The sequence below is a fragment of the Penicillium psychrosexuale genome (assembly GCF_028828465.1).
Source record: "Penicillium psychrosexuale strain IBT 29551 chromosome Unknown utg000001l, whole genome shotgun sequence".
In the NCBI taxonomy this organism is placed as follows: Eukaryota; Fungi; Ascomycota; class Eurotiomycetes; order Eurotiales; family Aspergillaceae; genus Penicillium; species Penicillium psychrosexuale.
The window spans coordinates 1,240,840-1,259,384 of record NW_026643186.1 but is presented as its reverse complement, the minus strand read 5'-3'; the positions used below and the strand labels follow the sequence as shown (position 1 = coordinate 1,259,384).

The 18,545-nt window shown below is 49.6% G+C and overlaps 6 protein-coding genes across 6 annotated transcripts; 2 read left to right on the top strand and 4 right to left on the bottom strand.

Moving 5' to 3' along the window:
- Positions 1-1,355: 1,355 nt before the first annotated feature.
- Positions 1,356-2,967, bottom strand: hexA (putative Woronin body protein HexA; the record flags this gene model as incomplete). The annotated part of the gene is made up of 2 exons (XM_057181404.1): positions 1,356-2,343; positions 2,606-2,967. Coding segments are annotated over 2 exons (1,350 nt in total), but the record flags the coding sequence as incomplete, so codon positions are not given.
- Positions 2,968-5,798: 2,831 nt separating this feature from the next.
- N7518_000475 (uncharacterized protein) lies at positions 5,799-8,149 on the bottom strand (the record flags this gene model as incomplete). Its single annotated transcript, XM_057181403.1, has 4 exons — positions 5,799-6,502; positions 6,558-6,817; positions 6,877-7,338; positions 7,569-8,149. 4 exons carry the CDS (start codon positions 8,147-8,149, stop codon positions 5,799-5,801), a joined length of 2,007 nt encoding a protein of 668 aa, XP_057046753.1.
- A 1,904-nt stretch (positions 8,150-10,053) lies between these two features.
- On the top strand, positions 10,054-11,917 carry N7518_000474 (uncharacterized protein; the record flags this gene model as incomplete). Its single annotated transcript, XM_057181402.1, has 3 exons — positions 10,054-10,114; positions 10,189-10,959; positions 11,031-11,917. 3 exons carry the CDS (start codon positions 10,054-10,056, stop codon positions 11,915-11,917), a joined length of 1,719 nt encoding a protein of 572 aa, XP_057046752.1.
- A 1,065-nt stretch (positions 11,918-12,982) lies between these two features.
- Positions 12,983-13,726, top strand: N7518_000473 (MARVEL domain-containing protein; the record flags this gene model as incomplete). The annotated part of the gene is made up of 1 exon (XM_057181401.1): positions 12,983-13,726. One exon carries the CDS (start codon positions 12,983-12,985, stop codon positions 13,724-13,726), a length of 744 nt encoding a protein of 247 aa, XP_057046751.1.
- A 754-nt stretch (positions 13,727-14,480) lies between these two features.
- On the bottom strand, positions 14,481-15,904 carry N7518_000472 (uncharacterized protein; the record flags this gene model as incomplete). Its single annotated transcript, XM_057181400.1, has 2 exons — positions 14,481-15,736; positions 15,796-15,904. The coding sequence occupies 2 exons, from the start codon at positions 15,902-15,904 to the stop codon at positions 14,481-14,483; spliced, it is 1,365 nt and encodes a 454-aa protein (XP_057046750.1).
- Positions 15,905-17,196: 1,292 nt separating this feature from the next.
- Positions 17,197-18,156, bottom strand: N7518_000471 (uncharacterized protein; the record flags this gene model as incomplete). The annotated part of the gene is made up of 1 exon (XM_057181399.1): positions 17,197-18,156. One exon carries the CDS (start codon positions 18,154-18,156, stop codon positions 17,197-17,199), a length of 960 nt encoding a protein of 319 aa, XP_057046749.1.
- Between the last annotated feature and the right edge of the window lie 389 nt (positions 18,157-18,545).

Sequence of the window (18,545 nt, the reverse complement as noted above, 5' to 3'; positions counted from 1 at the left end):
CATTGTCTGATGCGAGAATTACTGAGTGATGGCAAGCACATGATCGGTGGTTGCGACCAAGGAGAATTTTGATGGACGGTCGATCCGAAGAGAGTCGTCATCGGGACGGTCGTGAGAGGCGTGGATAGGGGCCCTCGCATAATGCAGAACAGGGAGAGGATGGTCCAAAATGCACTGATCGTTCGGCCTTCCTTCCCAATGGCAGTTTGCAGAGCATGTGAGACCCAGGAGTCCGTCGACCGCCTTGACGAAGTGTAAGAATGGGCCTTCACTTGATATATAAGAATAAGACAGGCAGAGTAGACTCCGGTAAATCCAAATGTTTGAATAATGACTTTGCACGCATATGAGGAGCTCGTTCCACGGTATCCTTTGACTAATGAACTAGATCTGTTTATTGGCCGCCGAAAGCAACGTGGAATTGTTGGACAGCTTTGCCAGGATAATAAGTGTGGCCCATATTTCGCTCGTATGCCGAGAGTCAACCTAGGTGTTTCGCGGTTGTTCATGTAAGTGTAAAAACTGTAAGACGCAATGCCCTGTAGATGTCAAGCTCAGGTGGTATATAGAGATGGAGAAATATATTGCTTCTAAAAGCCACCACTCTCCCAAAGGGTATATGACGAGTGTAGGCCTCCACGAGAGGCAAGAATGGATAGTTTGGTTGATCGATCGATCTCGAGACAGCAGATTGAAGTAAAGCATCGGTATAGCCTCATTGAACAAAGATGAAAGGCCCTCAAATATTACAGATCTAGGCAATGCCCACTACAGAGTACAAGGAGGTGACACATGAGGTCTATAAAAAAGTCGAGACAACCTTGGAAATGACCGGACATGACAGAGGTCAGCGAATAGGAAGTCGTGCCTGCCCGAGGCCTACCATGGTTGTGGAATATGTACCCCAGGATCAATGGCAACTATATTTTCACCTACAACGACACCGATAAAAGAGAATGTTGCCATTCTCAACTATTCACATGTAAATTGAAGGAACATCAAAGGTAAAAGGCGTGAAATTTTTCTCCTCGCCAAGCCAATAAGATGCATATGCAAGATGCGCTTCTGCCTAACTTCAATATCAGCTAGAAAGGGTAAAACAGCGGAGTAGGTAATGTGGACATGGCTCTGATTTTTGCATTATGAGCTAGTTACAAGGAAGTCATGGCTGATTGAGGGCAGATAAATCCATTAAAGTTTTCATCAGCACACAAAAAGTTGCAAACATGAGATCGTCATACAAAGGAAAATTAAATCACACGAGCAAAAGGAAAAGGAAACAAATAACTATCATCACACCATGGACGAGGGACAAGCGTATCTAGACCCCCTAGGAGAAACCCAGAAAAAGAAAATTACAGACGGGAGCCGTGGATGACCTTGTAGTCGACGACGAGCTCACGACCACCGTCATTGATGACGAGGGCACGGACGGAACCACGGCCACTAGCAAAGGCATCACTGATGCGCTGGTAGAGGTTGCCCTGGGTGATCACACTGATACCCTGCTTGACATCACCGCTCTCGGTCATGGCGACGAGGCTGTTATCATCACGGAGGTCCAGGATGCGGTAGGTCTTGAAGACGGGGCCGAGCATGGTCTGGACAACCACCGAGGGAGAGGGGTTGGCGACAAAGCTAGACTCCTCCTGCAACTTGCGGGTGAAGAGGTCGACACCGAGGTAACGGTGCTGGCCAGTCTGGGGGGAGACCGAGATGCGGATGACCTGGCAAGGGCGGCCCTGAAGGATCAGGATGTCCCCGACACGGATGAAGTGGCAAGGGATGGGCACGGTCTCGCCAGAGGAGCCGCGGTTGCGGGGCTCGACGACGCGGACGTTTGCACGGGGGGCAGCGACCTCGCCGTGAGACTCCTCATGCTCAGAGTGGGAGAAGGGGTGCATGACACGGTCGGCGGCGCGCTCGACGCCACGGCGGAAGGAGTGGTACTGGCCTTCGTCGTCGTAGTAACCCATTTTGCGAGTAGGGGCGGTGTCACGGGTAGTGGTAGATGTAGTGGACTGGGGAGCGTTTACTTGGGATGAGGTGGAGTAACGAGCACGGGGCTGAACTTCACGAAGGTAGACGTCGTCTGCCTTGTAAGAGTCGGTCTGGGGTTGGGTGGTCCGGTCGTACGAAACGTCGACGGACTGAGGTTGGTAACCGTAGGCGGAGTCTACGGGCTGACGATAACGACGGTCGTAAGAGACGTCGAGGTCGTAGGAGGGGGAGGTACGTTGACGGTAGTCTCTTTCAGTGAGGTCGAGTTGGTTCTCGACGACTTTATCGTAGACTTGAGTGCGGTCCTCGTAGTCAACAGTGGGTTGTTGGTAACTGGGGTAGCTGGGAAAGGTTGTCAGCCCACATGCACGGGTACCATATACATATAAACAAAACAAGCGAGACACCGCTAATTGAAGTGGATCGGGGTTTGTGGACACGTAATTTTAGTCTCCGGCAAAATTCGCAATCGCTCCATCCCAAGATAGGAGATCTCACAACAAATATCGATAGTTCAGCTGCAGGTCTCCACTTGCCAAAGTGGAGACCTGGGGCTGGAGTAAAAAACACTAAAACCCCAATACCAGGAAAAACAATTACATACCGTTCACGAGTAAGCTCAACTTCAGGGGCGTAGTTGTGCTGGTAGGACTGCGAGTACTGCTGCGATTGCTGCTTGTACTGAGGGTGCTCTTCTTGAATGCGCGGACGCTCTTCTTGAATGCGGAACTCGACGTCTTCCTTTCTGTGAACAGAAGCGGGAAGGGGAGCAGAACCTCGAGTATCTTCCCGTTCGACGCGCGAAGTACGATCGAAATTGACTTCTCCCTCTACTCGAGTCTGAGTAGTTTCAGAGACAGCGTCACTCCGGTACGACGACGGGAAGACACTGAAGGGGATTGGGACACGGGCGTCAAAGTCCAGATTGACGGACTTCTGAGCGTCTTTTCTCGAATGCCTTTCGAACTGTCGTTAAACAACTCGAAAGACTAAACAAGAAAAGACTTGAAAGGGAAGTCTTTCTCGGGGTGGGGGGAGGAGGAAAAGAGAAGTTCTTTTGATCCTGCAGAGATAGATAGATGATTGGAATGGAGGGGAAGAAAGATAAGATTAAGAGCCGGGGAATGTTAGATTGTAGGAATGGAAGAGGAAGAGGAAAGAGACCAGCACAGTCGGCGAGCATCACGATTATTTATGCCAGGCCATTTGTTTACGCCGCCTTCCCGGTTTGAGTTCTCGGCTGATCACCGAGGTACTCTCCTCCTTACTGTCTCTCTACGCTATCTGAATTGTCCTATTAGAACCGCACGATATGTCTGATGGAAGTCCTCTTTCTCGTTCTGGTCAATCACTCTTAAACCCCCCAGGAAGGCATCTTCATTGATGGATACCCGAGCTGCAATCCTCCATACACATCGGGCCCTTTCGCATGGGGGGCTGGCCAGCCTGCGCGTAATATCACAGCGCCACTACTATATCGCCATAGCAACCTCCGGGGCGAATCGGACATCTGGATCCTCTTTGTGCCGATCTTGTAGGCTCCTTCATCACATCGGCACACTTGCATTGGGGTTGCGGAGACACCTTCAGCGTGATTATTATTATTATTATTCATTCCCTCGGCTGAAAAAAGCGTCCGTTTGTTTTGATCCTGCCACAGGGCGTTTGCCAGGCAGCCATTGGCCCATATCTGGCACTATTCACAACATGTTCCAGGATACGAGACATTAATACGGTTACCAATACCAATACCAATGCACGTCTCCACCGGCAAAGTGATTCATCGAGATCATTAGACCACCTTTGGGTCCCAGCCCGCCTCGGCCCCAGCTACTGCGAAGCACCAGCCAGCCAGTGCATGCAGCTCATGTCTAGACCCTCTTACCGCCCAAGAAGCCGGGAAATATGTTTCAAATAGCGGTAATTGCCGTACTTTGGTTTTCTCATAATGAGACATCTGAAGAGGGTGGTTACCAGCCGCGTGTTTATGATTCCAGTCATGTCGCCACTGCTCCAATGGAGTGATTATCTTGTTTATGTATCCCGTTTTCCGAGGTCCACGGAGTACCCGGTACTATGGTACCAATCCGTGCTCCGTAAGTGGATGTCCATTACGGAGTCCCATACTCCGCTCCGCACAGAGAACGGAGTCATACTGCAGAAGAATCTCAGCGGAGCACGCAGTACAACATAATATCGTCTCCATAGTAGAGCCTAGCAATTTCGTACATGTTTCTATTTCCACTTGTTCCACACACTACTCCACTGTTCTTCTTCTCCTCTCATTGGTTCTTTCAGATATTTTCGAAGTATAGGATCAGACCTCTTTCCGGGGTCAACTCAGCTGTACATTTACTTACAGAGTGGTATTATTTTACGGTCGCATAATTTCTATTGACAGCTAGAAGATTATACTATCGTAAAGGTGCAAAAAAATATATGTAATTAGCGACATGCGCCCGTATTTCTTCATATAGTAGCTATATAGCGGGTTCGAAAATGAGCAAGAGCCACAAGTCTGGCGTTTATTGCGCCCGATGCCATAGACTTATACGAGACCTTTTCTTTGCGTATTTCGGCGAATATCATGCGTGGTGTAACGCTCGAAGTCTTGGTATTAGAAAGGCTGGTGTTGAGTCCCTGGCGATGTAGGCTTTGGTTATATATAATTTCTGATACAAGAATGCCATGAGAACATATTTCTGGTATCCGCTACTCCGTATACGACGTACATATTGTTGAATAATCAAGAAAGCGATAACAAAGCGCTCGCGCAACCGAAGTCATGCTCTTTGAGAAGTTGCAGCTGGGAGAGCTCTAGACCATCGCGATGTTTCCCATTCGCCACGGAATGCCTCGCTCTCCGCATATTGTGTCTTGTATCTCCATAGGAGTAGACCCGGTTGGCTACCAGTTCGCCAATTACAAATACCGAAATCACATAAATTGATGCCCAATTCCGAGCCCATGGTGTAATATGCAAGGTAGCGAAAAGGTAACCGGCTGCATGTTGACTCTAAATATAGTCGGTGGTTCGGTCTTATGTTCGATACAGAATGCAGCATATCAATGTACAGTATTAAAAGGCTGTAAAAGGCTGTAAAAGGCTGTTTGGTACAGCCTATCAACAAGGTCAAGCAAGATCCCATCTCTGGAGTCCTTCTTGATAATACGTTGAGTCTTCTGCCATTCAGCTATGAACCGGTACATTATACATGGACAAATCATCTGTCTATAATATACTCCATACTTGTGGAAAAATATACGTCGAATATCGGTAATGGACAGAAGAGTAGTGATACTATTCCCACTAGAAAAAGAAAGCATTTCTTACAAGACAAACAGCCATATATCGGCCCTGACTTTTCCCAAACACCAAAAATGAAACCCAGGCACCAGAACGGAAGACACAAGTGGAAGCTAGACAGGAAGAGGACTTCGTAGAAGAATGACCATACCGAACAGTAAGACATAATAGTCATAGCAAAGCATGGATCACAAATAAACAGACAGAAAACAACATGGGCAATGAAACCTTGAAACCAAGCGAGATGACTCGCCACTAGGTACACACCACCCTTGTTTTCTAAGATGATTCATGACGCCGGACCAGTATGGAATGACATGGAGAAGAGAACAGCGAAGAGGAAAGAAAAAAGCAACTGAGATGGGTTCTAGTATACATCGATGGACGGTAAAAGCAAATTAAGATGGGTATCGTGATGCGAAGCAGCGGATAAGCTCAAAAGATGATAGAGCGAGAAGAAGAGGGAAACCAGCTGCGGTAGTGGCGGAGACTACCGTTCTCCAAACTTGCCGAACTCCTGTTGCCATTTGAGAAGATGGCGAGTGAGCACGTCCATCATCTCCACGCTGCTGAGCTCCTTGAAATCCCTTTCATGGTTCGTCGACTCGCCATAGCCGCCGTCTGTGGTTGCGGGGCCGGACTCGCCGCCGTCACTGCGCGCGGATGGCATATCGTTCTCAATCTGATCGACCATGCTCTTCAAGAGTAGGCCCTGGGTCCGGTCACCGTTGCCAGTAGGTGTGGAGGAGTTCTCGCTGGCAACGGCCATCTCTACTTGCATGCGTGAGATGAACTCTAGGATGGCTGCTACTCGGCGCTTCATTTCGTTCATCGTTGTTCGATGTGGATGCATGTGACGCGGCCTGCTTGGCCGTCCTGACTCCCCACCATTCACGTGTGCGCCATTAACACCGCTGTAGCCAACTCGAGGGGAGTCTCCGCCGACTTCGTGGGACTGGCCGCGGCGCGGCGAGTTCGCCATATAACCGACATCTCCATTCCCATTGGTGTCCCGGTCTTTTGTATATTGGTTTCGACCAACACGGCCGCGACGAGCGGGAGGTCGACCGGACTTGCGAGTTGATGGACGAATAGGGGCGGGCTCTTGCGGGGTAGGGGTGTTAGGGCTTGCTTGAGACGGTTCAGGCTCTGGCGGCGCTGTCTTGGTTGGGGAACCGGTTTCGTGCTCGGATTCTGTTGTAGCTGTGTTAGAAAGTGGAAAATTGTACACTAGAGCTGTATCACTTACCATCTCCTTTGCGCCGATTTGATCGTTCTTTCCGACGTTTCGCCGCTTCAGGAGCCTCTGTCTCGCCCTCGTCGGGGTCATTTTTAGGTTCTTTCTCCACCTGACCCCGAGATGTGGCTCTCTGTCTGCGACTTCCGTTGACTGCAGGCTTTGGTTTCGCCTCATCACCAGAAGGCGGGTGAGATGCTGTATTGCTATGCCTCGAGACGGCGCTAGGTGAAGGTGAAGTAGTTCGCGGACGTTTCGCTCGTTCTCTGTTCCTGGGTAACTAGTCAGCCACATTATCCTAGCCAATGCCATGCAGCCTGGGAATACGCACGTCACACTGTCACTTCGACTTCGCTTGCCCAGATGTGTGTCTGTCTCATCCGCATTACTTTTAGTCTCAGCCTTGCTCTCCTCAATTGCGCGTCGTATCAATTCTTCTTCGTCGTAAGCAGCATCCCGGCTATTCATTGTTGATCGCCGCTTGGCGTGCGCAGCGGCACTTTCGCTAGTCCGGGACTTGGGATCCCTGGAACGCCGTGATATCTCTCTCGAGGAAGCACGAGAGGACGGGCCGGGGGACGGGGGAACCGCCGGGACAACCGGGGCGACTGGCACGTCAGGTACCTCAGGTACCTCAGGCACCGCTGGGGTTGGGGTCGGGGTCGGTGTCGGGGCTGGCGCTGGCGCTGGCGCTGGCGTTGGTGTTTGTGATGGCGCTGGAGGAGGAGGGGGTGGTGGCGGCGGCGGCGGAACTGGTTCTGGTACAACAGGAAGGTAGGTAGAGGATCGTTGTCTGCATGACTGTCAGTATGCTTCTTCAAAACGGTATATATGGCAACATATAGTAGTCATTTGTATCTTATAACTGCTTGGGGGAGTGATCGTGCCCGAGGCTGCGTAAAAAAAAAACAGCCCCTCCAAGCAGCAAGAACAAAGCACAACCACGGAGATATAGATTGACGGCAAATGCAGGAATAATATGTAGGACCGAGTAAATGCAAAGAATAGCATTGTTTCACTTACCCATGAGGTTCATCTTTGATCTTGTGCAAATCCTTCCGACACTCCTCACAAAAATATTCGTCAGGACTCGTTGCCTCGTCCATGATTCCAACACAACCACCATGTTGCCAAACTTTACACAAGTCACACTGGATAAACATGCTCCCAATATCATCTGATAGAGGATCAGATAGATCAGTGGGGACTTGTCCCGACTCCAGCTTGATGGTGCCGCGACCGAGGGCCTCGCGACGTGAAGAAGGCAAGCCCGGATATTCTTGCTGACCGCAGAGACATCGAGTTACTTCCTCCTCGTCATCATCTAGGTCATCCTCGTCTTCTTCACGGGGTGGATCATCGTCGTCGTCGTGAGCGCGTTGGCGCTGCCGCGTATGTGGAGGGTCTTTTGAGCCACCCTCAGCATCATCGATGGACTGAGAGCGGTGACTGGTCGATTCGTGAGGAGAGGGATTCTTATGATTCGATCGAGTGCTTCTCTCACGAGTAAGAGAATTTGAGGAGCTGGAGGAAGAGTTGGTTTGTTGTAGGAGGGCAGGAGAGGGCTGGGAGGTGCGAGCCCGAGAGGAACGACGAGGAGACATGGTGGGGGAGGGTTGAGTATTTCAAGGAAGTATAAAAGAGGGCACTGAAAACCAGATTAAGGAAAATCAACAGGTTTCCGAGACGTTGGCTGGCGTGGTTCCAGGTAACTCGAGAAAACCCGTTTGCGAGGGAGCTCTCGCGCGCGATTGAGAGCTCTTGGGAAGGGTGCAGAGTCAAGTAAAAAGAAGCAGGACAATTGGAAACAACAGATATGTATAAAGGCGTCGCAAGGCTCGATGAAGAGCCCGATGACTACATAGTCCGAGAAATGATTCCTTATAATGGCGGGGAGGAGAAAGAGAAGGAGGAAAAGCACCGGAACGGGACTCCAAAAGATCCAATCGCCGGTTTCCCCGCTCTCGACGCCTCTCGACGCGCGAATCTTTCACCACTCATGCTGTTCGTGTTTCATTTCCTTTTTGCCCTACATATGGTGGAATTGATTGCTGGTTCCTATATACTTTTGACATTATTTTGGCTATATATGTTAATGTACAATGGCTTTGTGGCCGACTAATTGGGGCTGTATCTCTCACCAGCACAACACGATGGAGCAATGAGAGAGCTTGCAAGCGAAAGAGAGATGATTGATAAGAGGACAAGACACAACATATAATACTGTTTAGGGCTGCCGATATTCTCCCGGTGCGATATATCCCAGTGGAAAAACCAGAGAACAGAGACAGTGTAAGAAAGGTCTAACTTGGATTGATGGCCCTTGAACCGCAAAACTCGACCTTGAATCCTCTTATGCTGTGAGAACAATAGATCAATAAGAATTAATGTTCTTATGATCCACGTCGTCTCAAATTCTGTATGTCCATCCTTCGTACCGCGTGTGCCTCGCATTTCGGGCCGAACCCGTTTTCGGCGTCGGCAAGACAACTTTGGTCTAGTTGCGCGATGTGACTCGTAGCACCCATTCTTCCCAATATATAGATGATGTAGTTATTCCTCCGAATATGCTCTGGGTGCATTGGTGGTTGGAAAGGCGAAATAAGGCTTTGAGCAAAGCCCTTCCGGAGGGGTTCAATAGGTCCAATCACACGCGATCGAGGTTCGCTGCACTAGTTGGCTAGGTATGGGTTGTACTGCGATCAGCAAATCCATGGCCAACATTGAATCAATCCCTCACACCAGCTCTTAGATGCTGGATTCCCTGTGGATGCGGATACCGGGAGTACCTATCTGGGAGATGACCGGAGGGCGGGCTTTTTTGTCTCCCAGTAGAGGTTATTGTATAGACTGACGACCAATGACCAAAGGTATAGTGCATGGTAGCACCTAGAAGATCAGATCGAACATGTGCTCCATAGGTGCCTAGTCTGCAAAGTAGTTCTTCAGAGGCGTGTACGTGTAATGCCACTTCTCTCCGAAGTCATTGGGTAGAGGGATTACCGAAAGTAGATTAGCCTGATTTCTAAATTCCCGTGACTTGTCTCTTTCTCTTCGTATCCCTCAACCCCTCCTAGTAGTTATTCAAGTTATTCATTTGTCTTGTCTCTAGCACTGAATCTGGAATCGAGTTCACTCGATTCCCAATTTTGGATCCTCGTCCCATCGATTTTGGATATCGAAGGTGCTGAGTAATAGCACCACTTTGTGGGTAGGTTGATATTCGTGTCTCCGGGATTGTGGACAGCAGAGGAACGCCAAGATTGGATCGAATCCCAGTTGCATGTTGATCTCACTGCCTGTACGCTTCTCGTGAGCTTATTATTAAAAGGACAAAAGCTTATGACTGCGGATCACAGACATTGAAGACATTACTTGCCAATTCGACACTCAACACTGTCCCCGACTTTTGGATTATTGGCCCCTTGACAAGAAAATACGGTGGCGGGGGATAAAAGGACAGAGTGAAAGGACTGGAATATCATCCTCATAGCATCGTCGGCGGTTGATGGCGAGCGTGGATATCTTGCATGATGACAGCTACATTGAGTATGTCTCAGGGACATTTGGTCCGGATGATCGGGGATTCCCCAATTCAGGATAACGATCAACTAGTGGACTGAATACTGACGATGCCATGTAGACGGGGTGTTCAATTCGTCCCCCGATACACCCTCTGCCATTTACCCTGATCGTTTGATCCGTCCTCTACCTAGACGGACCCTCCGTTCACGCCTCTCTTCCGATGCTGCCGACACACTATTCTATCCTCCTACGCCGCCGGCGTCTCAAATATTCTATGGTGTCTCTGCGGATTCTGAAGAGGCGGTTAATGAATCCAAAGTTTATGTGCAGCAGACAGTGGAGACTGAATTGTCGCCGGAGGTTGAGACCCATGAATTTGAGACGCCAGTAGAGTTGGAAAGCGGTGATGAAAGCGGTCCGATGGTTGTTCGAAGGAGTGGTGTTATCCGGAGATCGTCACTATCACCTCCCGTGTCTGGCAATCCACATAGCTTCCCCCACGACACACCGCAGACAAAATCTTCAACCGGGGACGGCTACGACGCGTTTGAGAATACGAATAACAAGAAAAAGAGAAAGATACCTACCCCCGGGAACTTGGGAGGGCACCATTCTGCCTTGTCTCCGGAGTTCGCCAGTATGGGCTTGACAAACTCAACCCCCGTACGGGCCCCTACTCCTACTGATGCCACTGGCACATATTATGGGAGTGGAAACCCCGCGTCTCCTTTAGGAAATGGGATATCTGGTTCAGGAAGAGGTCGGTTGGGACGTCCTACTGTTCGTAGTAGCAGCAGAAACCCGTTATCGCCCAATGCTCAGCATGGATGGCTGAATGCCCGGACGCCCAGTCGGCGAGACGGGTTGATGTCACCCCCTGGCCCTTCTGGTATGCATTTCCCTCCATTTTTCCATTTTCCCATTTTTCCATTGCATTATTTGTTCTAACTTCTGTACCAGGTGAATCTTCTGACCAGGGAATCATCTCTACCGCGATCGCCAATGCCGCAACGCTCTCTTCCCCACCTCGAGGTCCTGGCAACGTCAGCCTTTTGGAAAAAGAGAAAGAAAATACCACTCCTACGAAGACACAATTCACGTTCACATGTGAATCCGACTCGTCTAAGGGCATGGCGATGCAGCGAAATTATTCAATCCCTTATCGATCCCCCACTTCACCACTCGGTCCGGCAAGTCAAAAACAGAGGGGCATCTCCACACAAGGAACACAGACTAGCTCCGTGAACCACCAGGCCCCACCCGCGCGAGCACCCGCTCAAAGTGGGGAGCCGACCCCCGTGGGCCCCAAGAAAAAACGATCCCCAAGCAGCACATACGCATTGTCTGCACGTCAACGCAAGATCCAGCAACAATACAGAAACTTCCACCATCCCCCTAGTCTCGAGGATATCTGGATTTGTGAATTCTGTGAATATGAGAGCATCTTTGGGCATCCGCCCGAAGCCTTAATCAGACAGTATGAGATGAAAGACCGCAAAGAGCGCAAGCGACTGGCGGAGAAGAAGCGGCTTTTGGAGAAGGCCAAGATGAAGGGTCGCAAGACCAAGAAGGCGACGAAGAACGCATCGAAGAATGGCTCACAGCAGCAGGGATACGACCGCGCTTCGGCTGACAACTCCTCCGGCGGTGGATCAGGTCTTCCCGATGATGAATACCAAGGACATGAGTATGATGATGATGAAAATTCGCCGATCCCACCTTCTGCCCCTGCGTCCCCCACCGACCTCAAGCCTCCACTACCGCCCACTGGAAATTATCCAAAGATAGCGGCGTCTGTTCCAGGCATCAAGGGTACTGCGAATTCTGGAGCAAGTCGACCGGCCTAGTCGACCTTCTGCGTCTCATAGGTGTTCTTTTGCATTTCATCAGTCCATCATTGCATTTGGTTTTTATTTTCGGGTTGACAGGTTGACAGGGTGTATGGGTATTTTTTGGAGGGGTGTTCTCGGGTTGTTGCATGGAAGGAAATCGCCTCTCAGCATGTTGGTTTGGCGAGCAACTCATCGGACAAAGTCCCTTGTTGGAGTCTGGTTCCTGGTTATCTTTGTACTTGCAATGTCCATGATGTGTATGTTCTGAATCAAATGTGAAATGATCCAATGTCCAGTCTCGTAGCATACATTCTTTTCTTAGATCATCTGTTTAACTTCATTTGTATATACCGAAAATAGAGAGGACATTTTGATTGGATCTCGAGCCACCACACTTGAAACTATCCCAACCTCAAGTTGGCGCGCGCGAACTGCAACCCCACTAGATGCTAGGTTTCGGACCCCCGCAATACCCCAGCTTGCTAGCTTTGTGTTAGTTTTTGATTCCAGGGGTGTTTGGTATTCTATTTTGATCCATACGTTTCATCTTCTTGTTCCCGAGTGATTGTCTCTGGATGAAAGGCGAGGATGGACAGTGGAGAAGCTCTAGAACCGCGCGCTCAAAGGAGATGCGTTTCATCCGGGGCCGCAGATGCCAGAAAATAGCAACATTGCGCTTTGTTGCCTTCAAGTTCTGACGAATATGCCCCGGGGACCGAGAATAGGGCTAATCTATAAAGAACAGCCCCGGGCCATTGATGAGAGTCTTCCATTCTATTCTCATGCATCTTTGTTTCATTCATTTTCTTCTATTTCTATTATACCCTCTTGAATACGACGGGCCACTTTCTCTTTGTCCCAATATCTAGTCATACAATCTCGACAATAGCTTCATTCCTCTTATTTGGCATCTGGTCTGCCGAATCTTGGAATACTCCTCTCATTATCTCATTCGACCTCATACTCCTTCTTCTCGATATAATATCTGCGCTGTGCGCCATATCCTAAGCATTTACCATTGCTTTCATTCGCACCTTCCAATCAACAACCACCTACCACATCACCATACCAAATCCAAAGATGTCTTTCCTAGCCGTCCCACTCCTCAAGCTCGGCATATCCCAAGCCAAAAAGCACAAAGCCAAGAAAGACCTCCAAAAACAACAAAACGCCTACCCAACCTACGAACCCGAGCAACACCCAATGAGCGGCTACCCAGCCGGCGCCACGCCGGGGACAACCCTCCACTTCTCTCCACCACAAGAGCAAAGCAAAAGCGCCAAACTAGCCTTCATGTTCTTCTCAACGCTGCGCTTCCTACAATTCGTCTTCGGCCTCACCGTCATTGGCCTATACGGCAAAGACGTGCATCATGATCACTCCGAGAAACACACCTGGCACGCGAAATGGGCGTACGCGCTTATCACGGCCTTCCTCGCAACCGTAACCGCAGCCATCCACCTCATCATGCCGTTCATCATGCGCAAAGCTAAGCGCGGCGCCGGAGCTGGCTCCGATTCTACGATGCTGCTGCTGCCGCAGTTTGTGTGGGAATTTGTGGTTTCCGTGCTGTGGTTGGCGCTCTTTGGCATCTTTGGGAAGATGTATATTGGTGTTCATCCTGTCGTCTCGGGTGGAAAGACTGATGCTGCGACTTCGGCGCTTGGTGATGCGTCGAAGATTAATCGGATGCGCCATGCGGTTTGGGTTGATATTATTAACTTGGCGTTCTGGGTTATGACTACTTCGTGGGTTCTGCTGCGCTGGTTGAAGAGTCGCAGGTCGGCTGGTGCGCTTGATGCTGAGAAGGGTGAGCAGATTTAGGTAGTTGAGGGTGTGCATGCCCACTTTGATAGTGGGCTTGATGGGTGAGATCTGTTATGAACAGATGCCTTGATGGCATCGGATGGAAAGGGAGTTTGAATAGCATTTTCATTCGTTTGTTTCTTTTGTATCTGGCATTTGGACTCGGGAGTCATGTTGTTCGGTGCTTTTGGCTCTTTTCGTGGATGGCGTTCTCTCAATACATACAAAACATTAACGTTCTTTTTGAGATACACCCCGGTGACTTCAGTTTCAATGTAGTCTCATCTAGAGATTAATTCCTTTCCGTCGTTTACTTGGAAAATACTGAGAGCTACATAAGTAGCTCTCTGCTTGTTTATAGAAAATCAACTGCTTCTCTTTTTCTCTCTCTCAGCTTCCTGAGCCTTACATCAATATGGATGCTTTTGATTCGCCCTTCCTGCCTCGTAGCCTTGTAAGAAGTCGGTATCCCACCATGAGACTGCTGGGTAGGTTCACTCGGCTGGGTAGGTTCACTCGGCTGTACAGCCCACTGCTGTCCCCGTTCTCAAGGGAGCTTCGTTGCTGTCATCTGTGATAAAGAGAATGAAGTGTGATCTCTCACTACTGAGAGATGAACCTTGACCTAGAGGCTCACAATTCCTTTAGGTAAGGCTCAGGTTACTACGGAATACGAGGTGGAATTCGGTTAGAATCCAATACAATAAGACTTATTTATTCCTGTAAATTCTCTGGCTAAAGCCTATCGAATAGGCCAAATCTGGTAGCCCATTCAACAGATATCCGCCCAGTCTCCCTCAACATCCCCAGGAACGTCAAACTGCGGTCCACCAGGCAATTTGACGGGGTTCTTCACCACTTTGAACAATGGCTTCACCTTGCTGACCTCCTCAGGGCTCAGCATCGGGCGGCGGAAAGTGGAAGCGCGCGGGAAAGGAATAGGAGATGTTGCTGCTGCTTCTCTCATAGCCTCCGCAGCGACGGGGTCATCGACAAAGTCGTCGTCGTCGAATGGTGAAAAGGATGGGATGGCGGGCTTTGGCGCGGGGGCAATCTCATATCCCAGGTTGCGCGTGATCTCGTCGTCCTCGTCGCGGAAGCTGAGGTGCTGCAAGAGACCGAGCTCGACATAGCTGTCTTCGTAGTCATCGGCTTTGGTAGTGGGCTCAGAGCGGCGACGGGTTGGAATTGCTGTTCTCGGGATAAACACCTGCGAGGACTTGCGGTGGTTGAAGACTGGGCGGCGGCGTGGGCCTCGTCCGTGGCGTGTCGCAGTAAGGTAGGTCTTCTTGGGACCATGCTGGCTCAAGCTCTCCAGGGCAGTGGTAGACTCAGAAGCCATGGATGTCTTCTTGGAGTCCTGGTCGCCGACTTTCTTCGGAGCAGTCAGGAATGTCTTCTTGGAACCTCGGTCGCCAATGTCAATTGGAGCAGTGGCAGACTCAAAAGCTATATATGTCTTCTTGGAATCCTGGTCGCCAACCTTCTCGGGAGTGAGGGTAGACTTGGCATCCGTCAAGGTCTTCTGGCGACGCTGACGGCCCGTGTTACCGGGAGTAGAAGTGGAAGTGTGATCACCAGCCATGCTTGTGGTGGGTGAATTAGAAGGGTTGAGTGTTATCTTTGTGCCGATGGGAGTGTCAAGGAGCAATCGAGTTGCTTTATATGTTTCAACCTGTGAAGGCTGCGACTTTCTCACGATTGAGAGAGGAGAAGAGGCTCCGACAGCGCAGCCTGGCTGATTCTTATTGATGCGAGCACATGAGTCACTAATACGCGGTTCATATGGTGCGATGTAGAACGCATTTATGTTTACGTTTTCTCCTTTGTCGCCAGTCACAGGCAACGGTGGGACAGTCACCCTTTGTCCGACTAATATTGCCGGCGCCTTAATGCGTAGTATAAGACGATTTAGGGTACGGGTATTAACGCGGCTCGAGAGTCGTTTCGCACCCCATATTCTCCAGAAGAGATGTTCGAGGCGACGCTCGGTCTCATCTTTGCTGGCCAGGTGCGACGTCGAGTAGGCTGTTTGTTGTCAGCCAGCCCGTCTACAACGAGACCAGGAGTAGGGAGTGTTATGTTACCTTGCCAAAGGTTCTTGTATAAGCCATTACTTAATGTGCCCTGCTGCAGGATCTCACTAGCAGACACACTTGATATAGCCACAAGACCTTGGGGGAGCTTTGGCTCCATCTTGGATGTTCGTTTTGGTAGTCGAGCTTGAGATGACGAGATAATTTTGTACGGAGAAGTATAAGATGAGTGACAGAGAATCTGCAAGTTGACGAGGGGTCAAATGATGCTGAATGGCGTGGATCAGTCGTACTGATGTAAAGTCAAGGTTTGATAGCATCCTCTGTATTCAGCACAAACAGAATGCTGGCAAGAAAAGAAAAAAGAGAACAAAAGAGCTTGACCGGCAAGTTTCGAAAATAAAAGTTTCTTGCGTTATTTCTGTGTCGCACTACTTTCCAGTGGCGAGTTGAGACTTTGAAGCTGCAAGATATTCAAGGTTGAACTTGAAGCCGAGGTAGCACATCAGTTAGAGCCTTCGAACATGCTCCATTGGGGTTTAGGTGTGCAAATCATGACTTTAAAAGCTGCACTCCACAAAGAACAGAAAAAGGAAAAGTCGAGAAAGAATTTGAGGAATGTAGTACCCCAGGGTTCGCCCTTGCCTGTAGGGTGGGGGAAACCCCTTAGATTCAGAACCGGACTGAATAGATCTTCGTTAAATCTCCAATCGTAGATCTCCCTAGATCTTTCCGAAGTCTTAGAAAGACTAAATTCTTCAAACTATGTTGTATGTGCCTCGCCTGGATCACCGGGATGAGCCAGGATTGGGCTTCACCATTCTATATTATACAAAAACCAAGAAACCAGTTACTAACTACTCACTAAAAAGATCAAAACATAAAAAAATAAAAAAGCGTCATCGTTACATTCCAATTGCGCGTCCTTTCGCAAGCAGGGATGTACAGCCCTATTGACGGCCGACTTCCTAAATATGACACAGAACACCCCAAATACGACCTGGAGAAAATAATCTGAGCAAATCAAGGAGCTTTGCCGAGGTGACATTCACACCCACATGCCCCTTTATTCGGTACATCCAATAGGGAACATCTTTCAACTATGCGGGGGAGGCTGTAATTGGGTTTGTATTTTCTCCGGGTTTCTGCAAACGATCTAGAAGATCTAAGGAAAAAAAGTATGCTCGAATATCTTCAATTTATCATACATTATAAGGTGGCCATAACCCATATTTTCAGAGAGATTTACTATGCGATGAACATGCCACTAAGTTGACATGTCTTAACTTAATCATCGTCCGTCTACGTTGACTTTAGCCCTAACATCTCACTCAATAGATAAATATAACCTTCAAAGCGTCTCAGATCTGGCAGGGGTATTATAAATGGATTAAGTAGCACAATACGAAGCGTCTAGATACAAATGCATACACTTCTCGGTCCCTGCACTATCTACTCGCGAAGCCGAAGCGCAACAACCTGCCCACCATAAGAGACACCCCCCTGGTCGCCTCCACGAGTAGTAACATAAGCCAATTTCCCGCCCGGCACGATCTGTACAGAAGTAGGGCCAATAAAAGCCAAGCTATCACCCCCACCAGCAACGACACTCTGCGTTCCATCCGGCGTGATCTTAGCAATGGCATTAGACGGCTGCGCCACATAAGCATTACCACTAGCATCAATCGCAAAATCATCCCAATCCGAATCCGTATCGCCGGCCTCGCGCACCAACTGCGCAATCACCTGAATACGACCGAAAGTCTCCCCATCTTCGCTGACAGCCACCCGGGCGAATATATTAAGCGCACTATTGGTGAAGTACACATTACCCCCGACAACCTGCAGACCATTGATGCCGATGGGCATGGACGAGTTCGCAGGCGCGGCCAGAGCGTCGTTCTTCAACACGACCTTCGAGACACCGGTGGTGATGTCGACGCGGAAGATGGATCCCAACCGCGCGTCCGCGATCAGGAGAATATGCGGCTGCGACGGCATTGAGGCCATGCCGTTTAGCATATCGGCGTCCGGGATGTGCGCGACGGTCTGGATGGTGGGGTTTGTGGCATTCTTGCTAAAGTCGACGGTGTAGATGGTTTCGTTGTCGTAGTGGTATGAGCCCCGGACTCCGCCTACGACGGCATACTTGTCGTGGCCGACGGCTGCGATGCCGGTTAGAGCTGTGGCGCCGGGGAGCGCGGCGACTAGCTCGGCTTGGGGATTGCGGGCGAGCGGGTTGATTGTGTAGAGATGGGCTTCGTAGAATGTTGTGAGGAGGAGATGGCCGTTGGGCCGGAGCTGGCTGTTTTCGATGTTGATTGAGCTGGTGAAGTTGAATAGTTGGGTTGTCAATTGGGCGGCTGTGGCGCTGGCCACCATGGCCAGGCTCAATGTAGGATTGAAACGCATGGTACAGAATAGTTTAGAGAAATTATAGGAATGGGATTTCAACTAACAAAGAGGGGTTTTTATTTACATTGTTGTGGAAGGACTTTAGCTCTGAGGGATCAAGTGGGTTCGGCACGGAGCGCAGAAGTGGTACGAGTCGGAGATGACAAGAGATCGACGAAGTAGCCAAGACGGGAAATTGTCCATTTGAGGCTTTAACAGGAAATCAGCACCGAGCTATGGAAAAATTTTGTTTTGGATTAATGAGGTGATAATGGGTGTGGATAATGACGCTGTGTCTTTTCTAACATTCACTACTCTGCAATGTCCTAGTTCTATAGTCTAGAGACCATTGTTTTTGTTCGACTATGTTCGACTATGCTTTTAGCTGCCCTACAGACCACTGAATA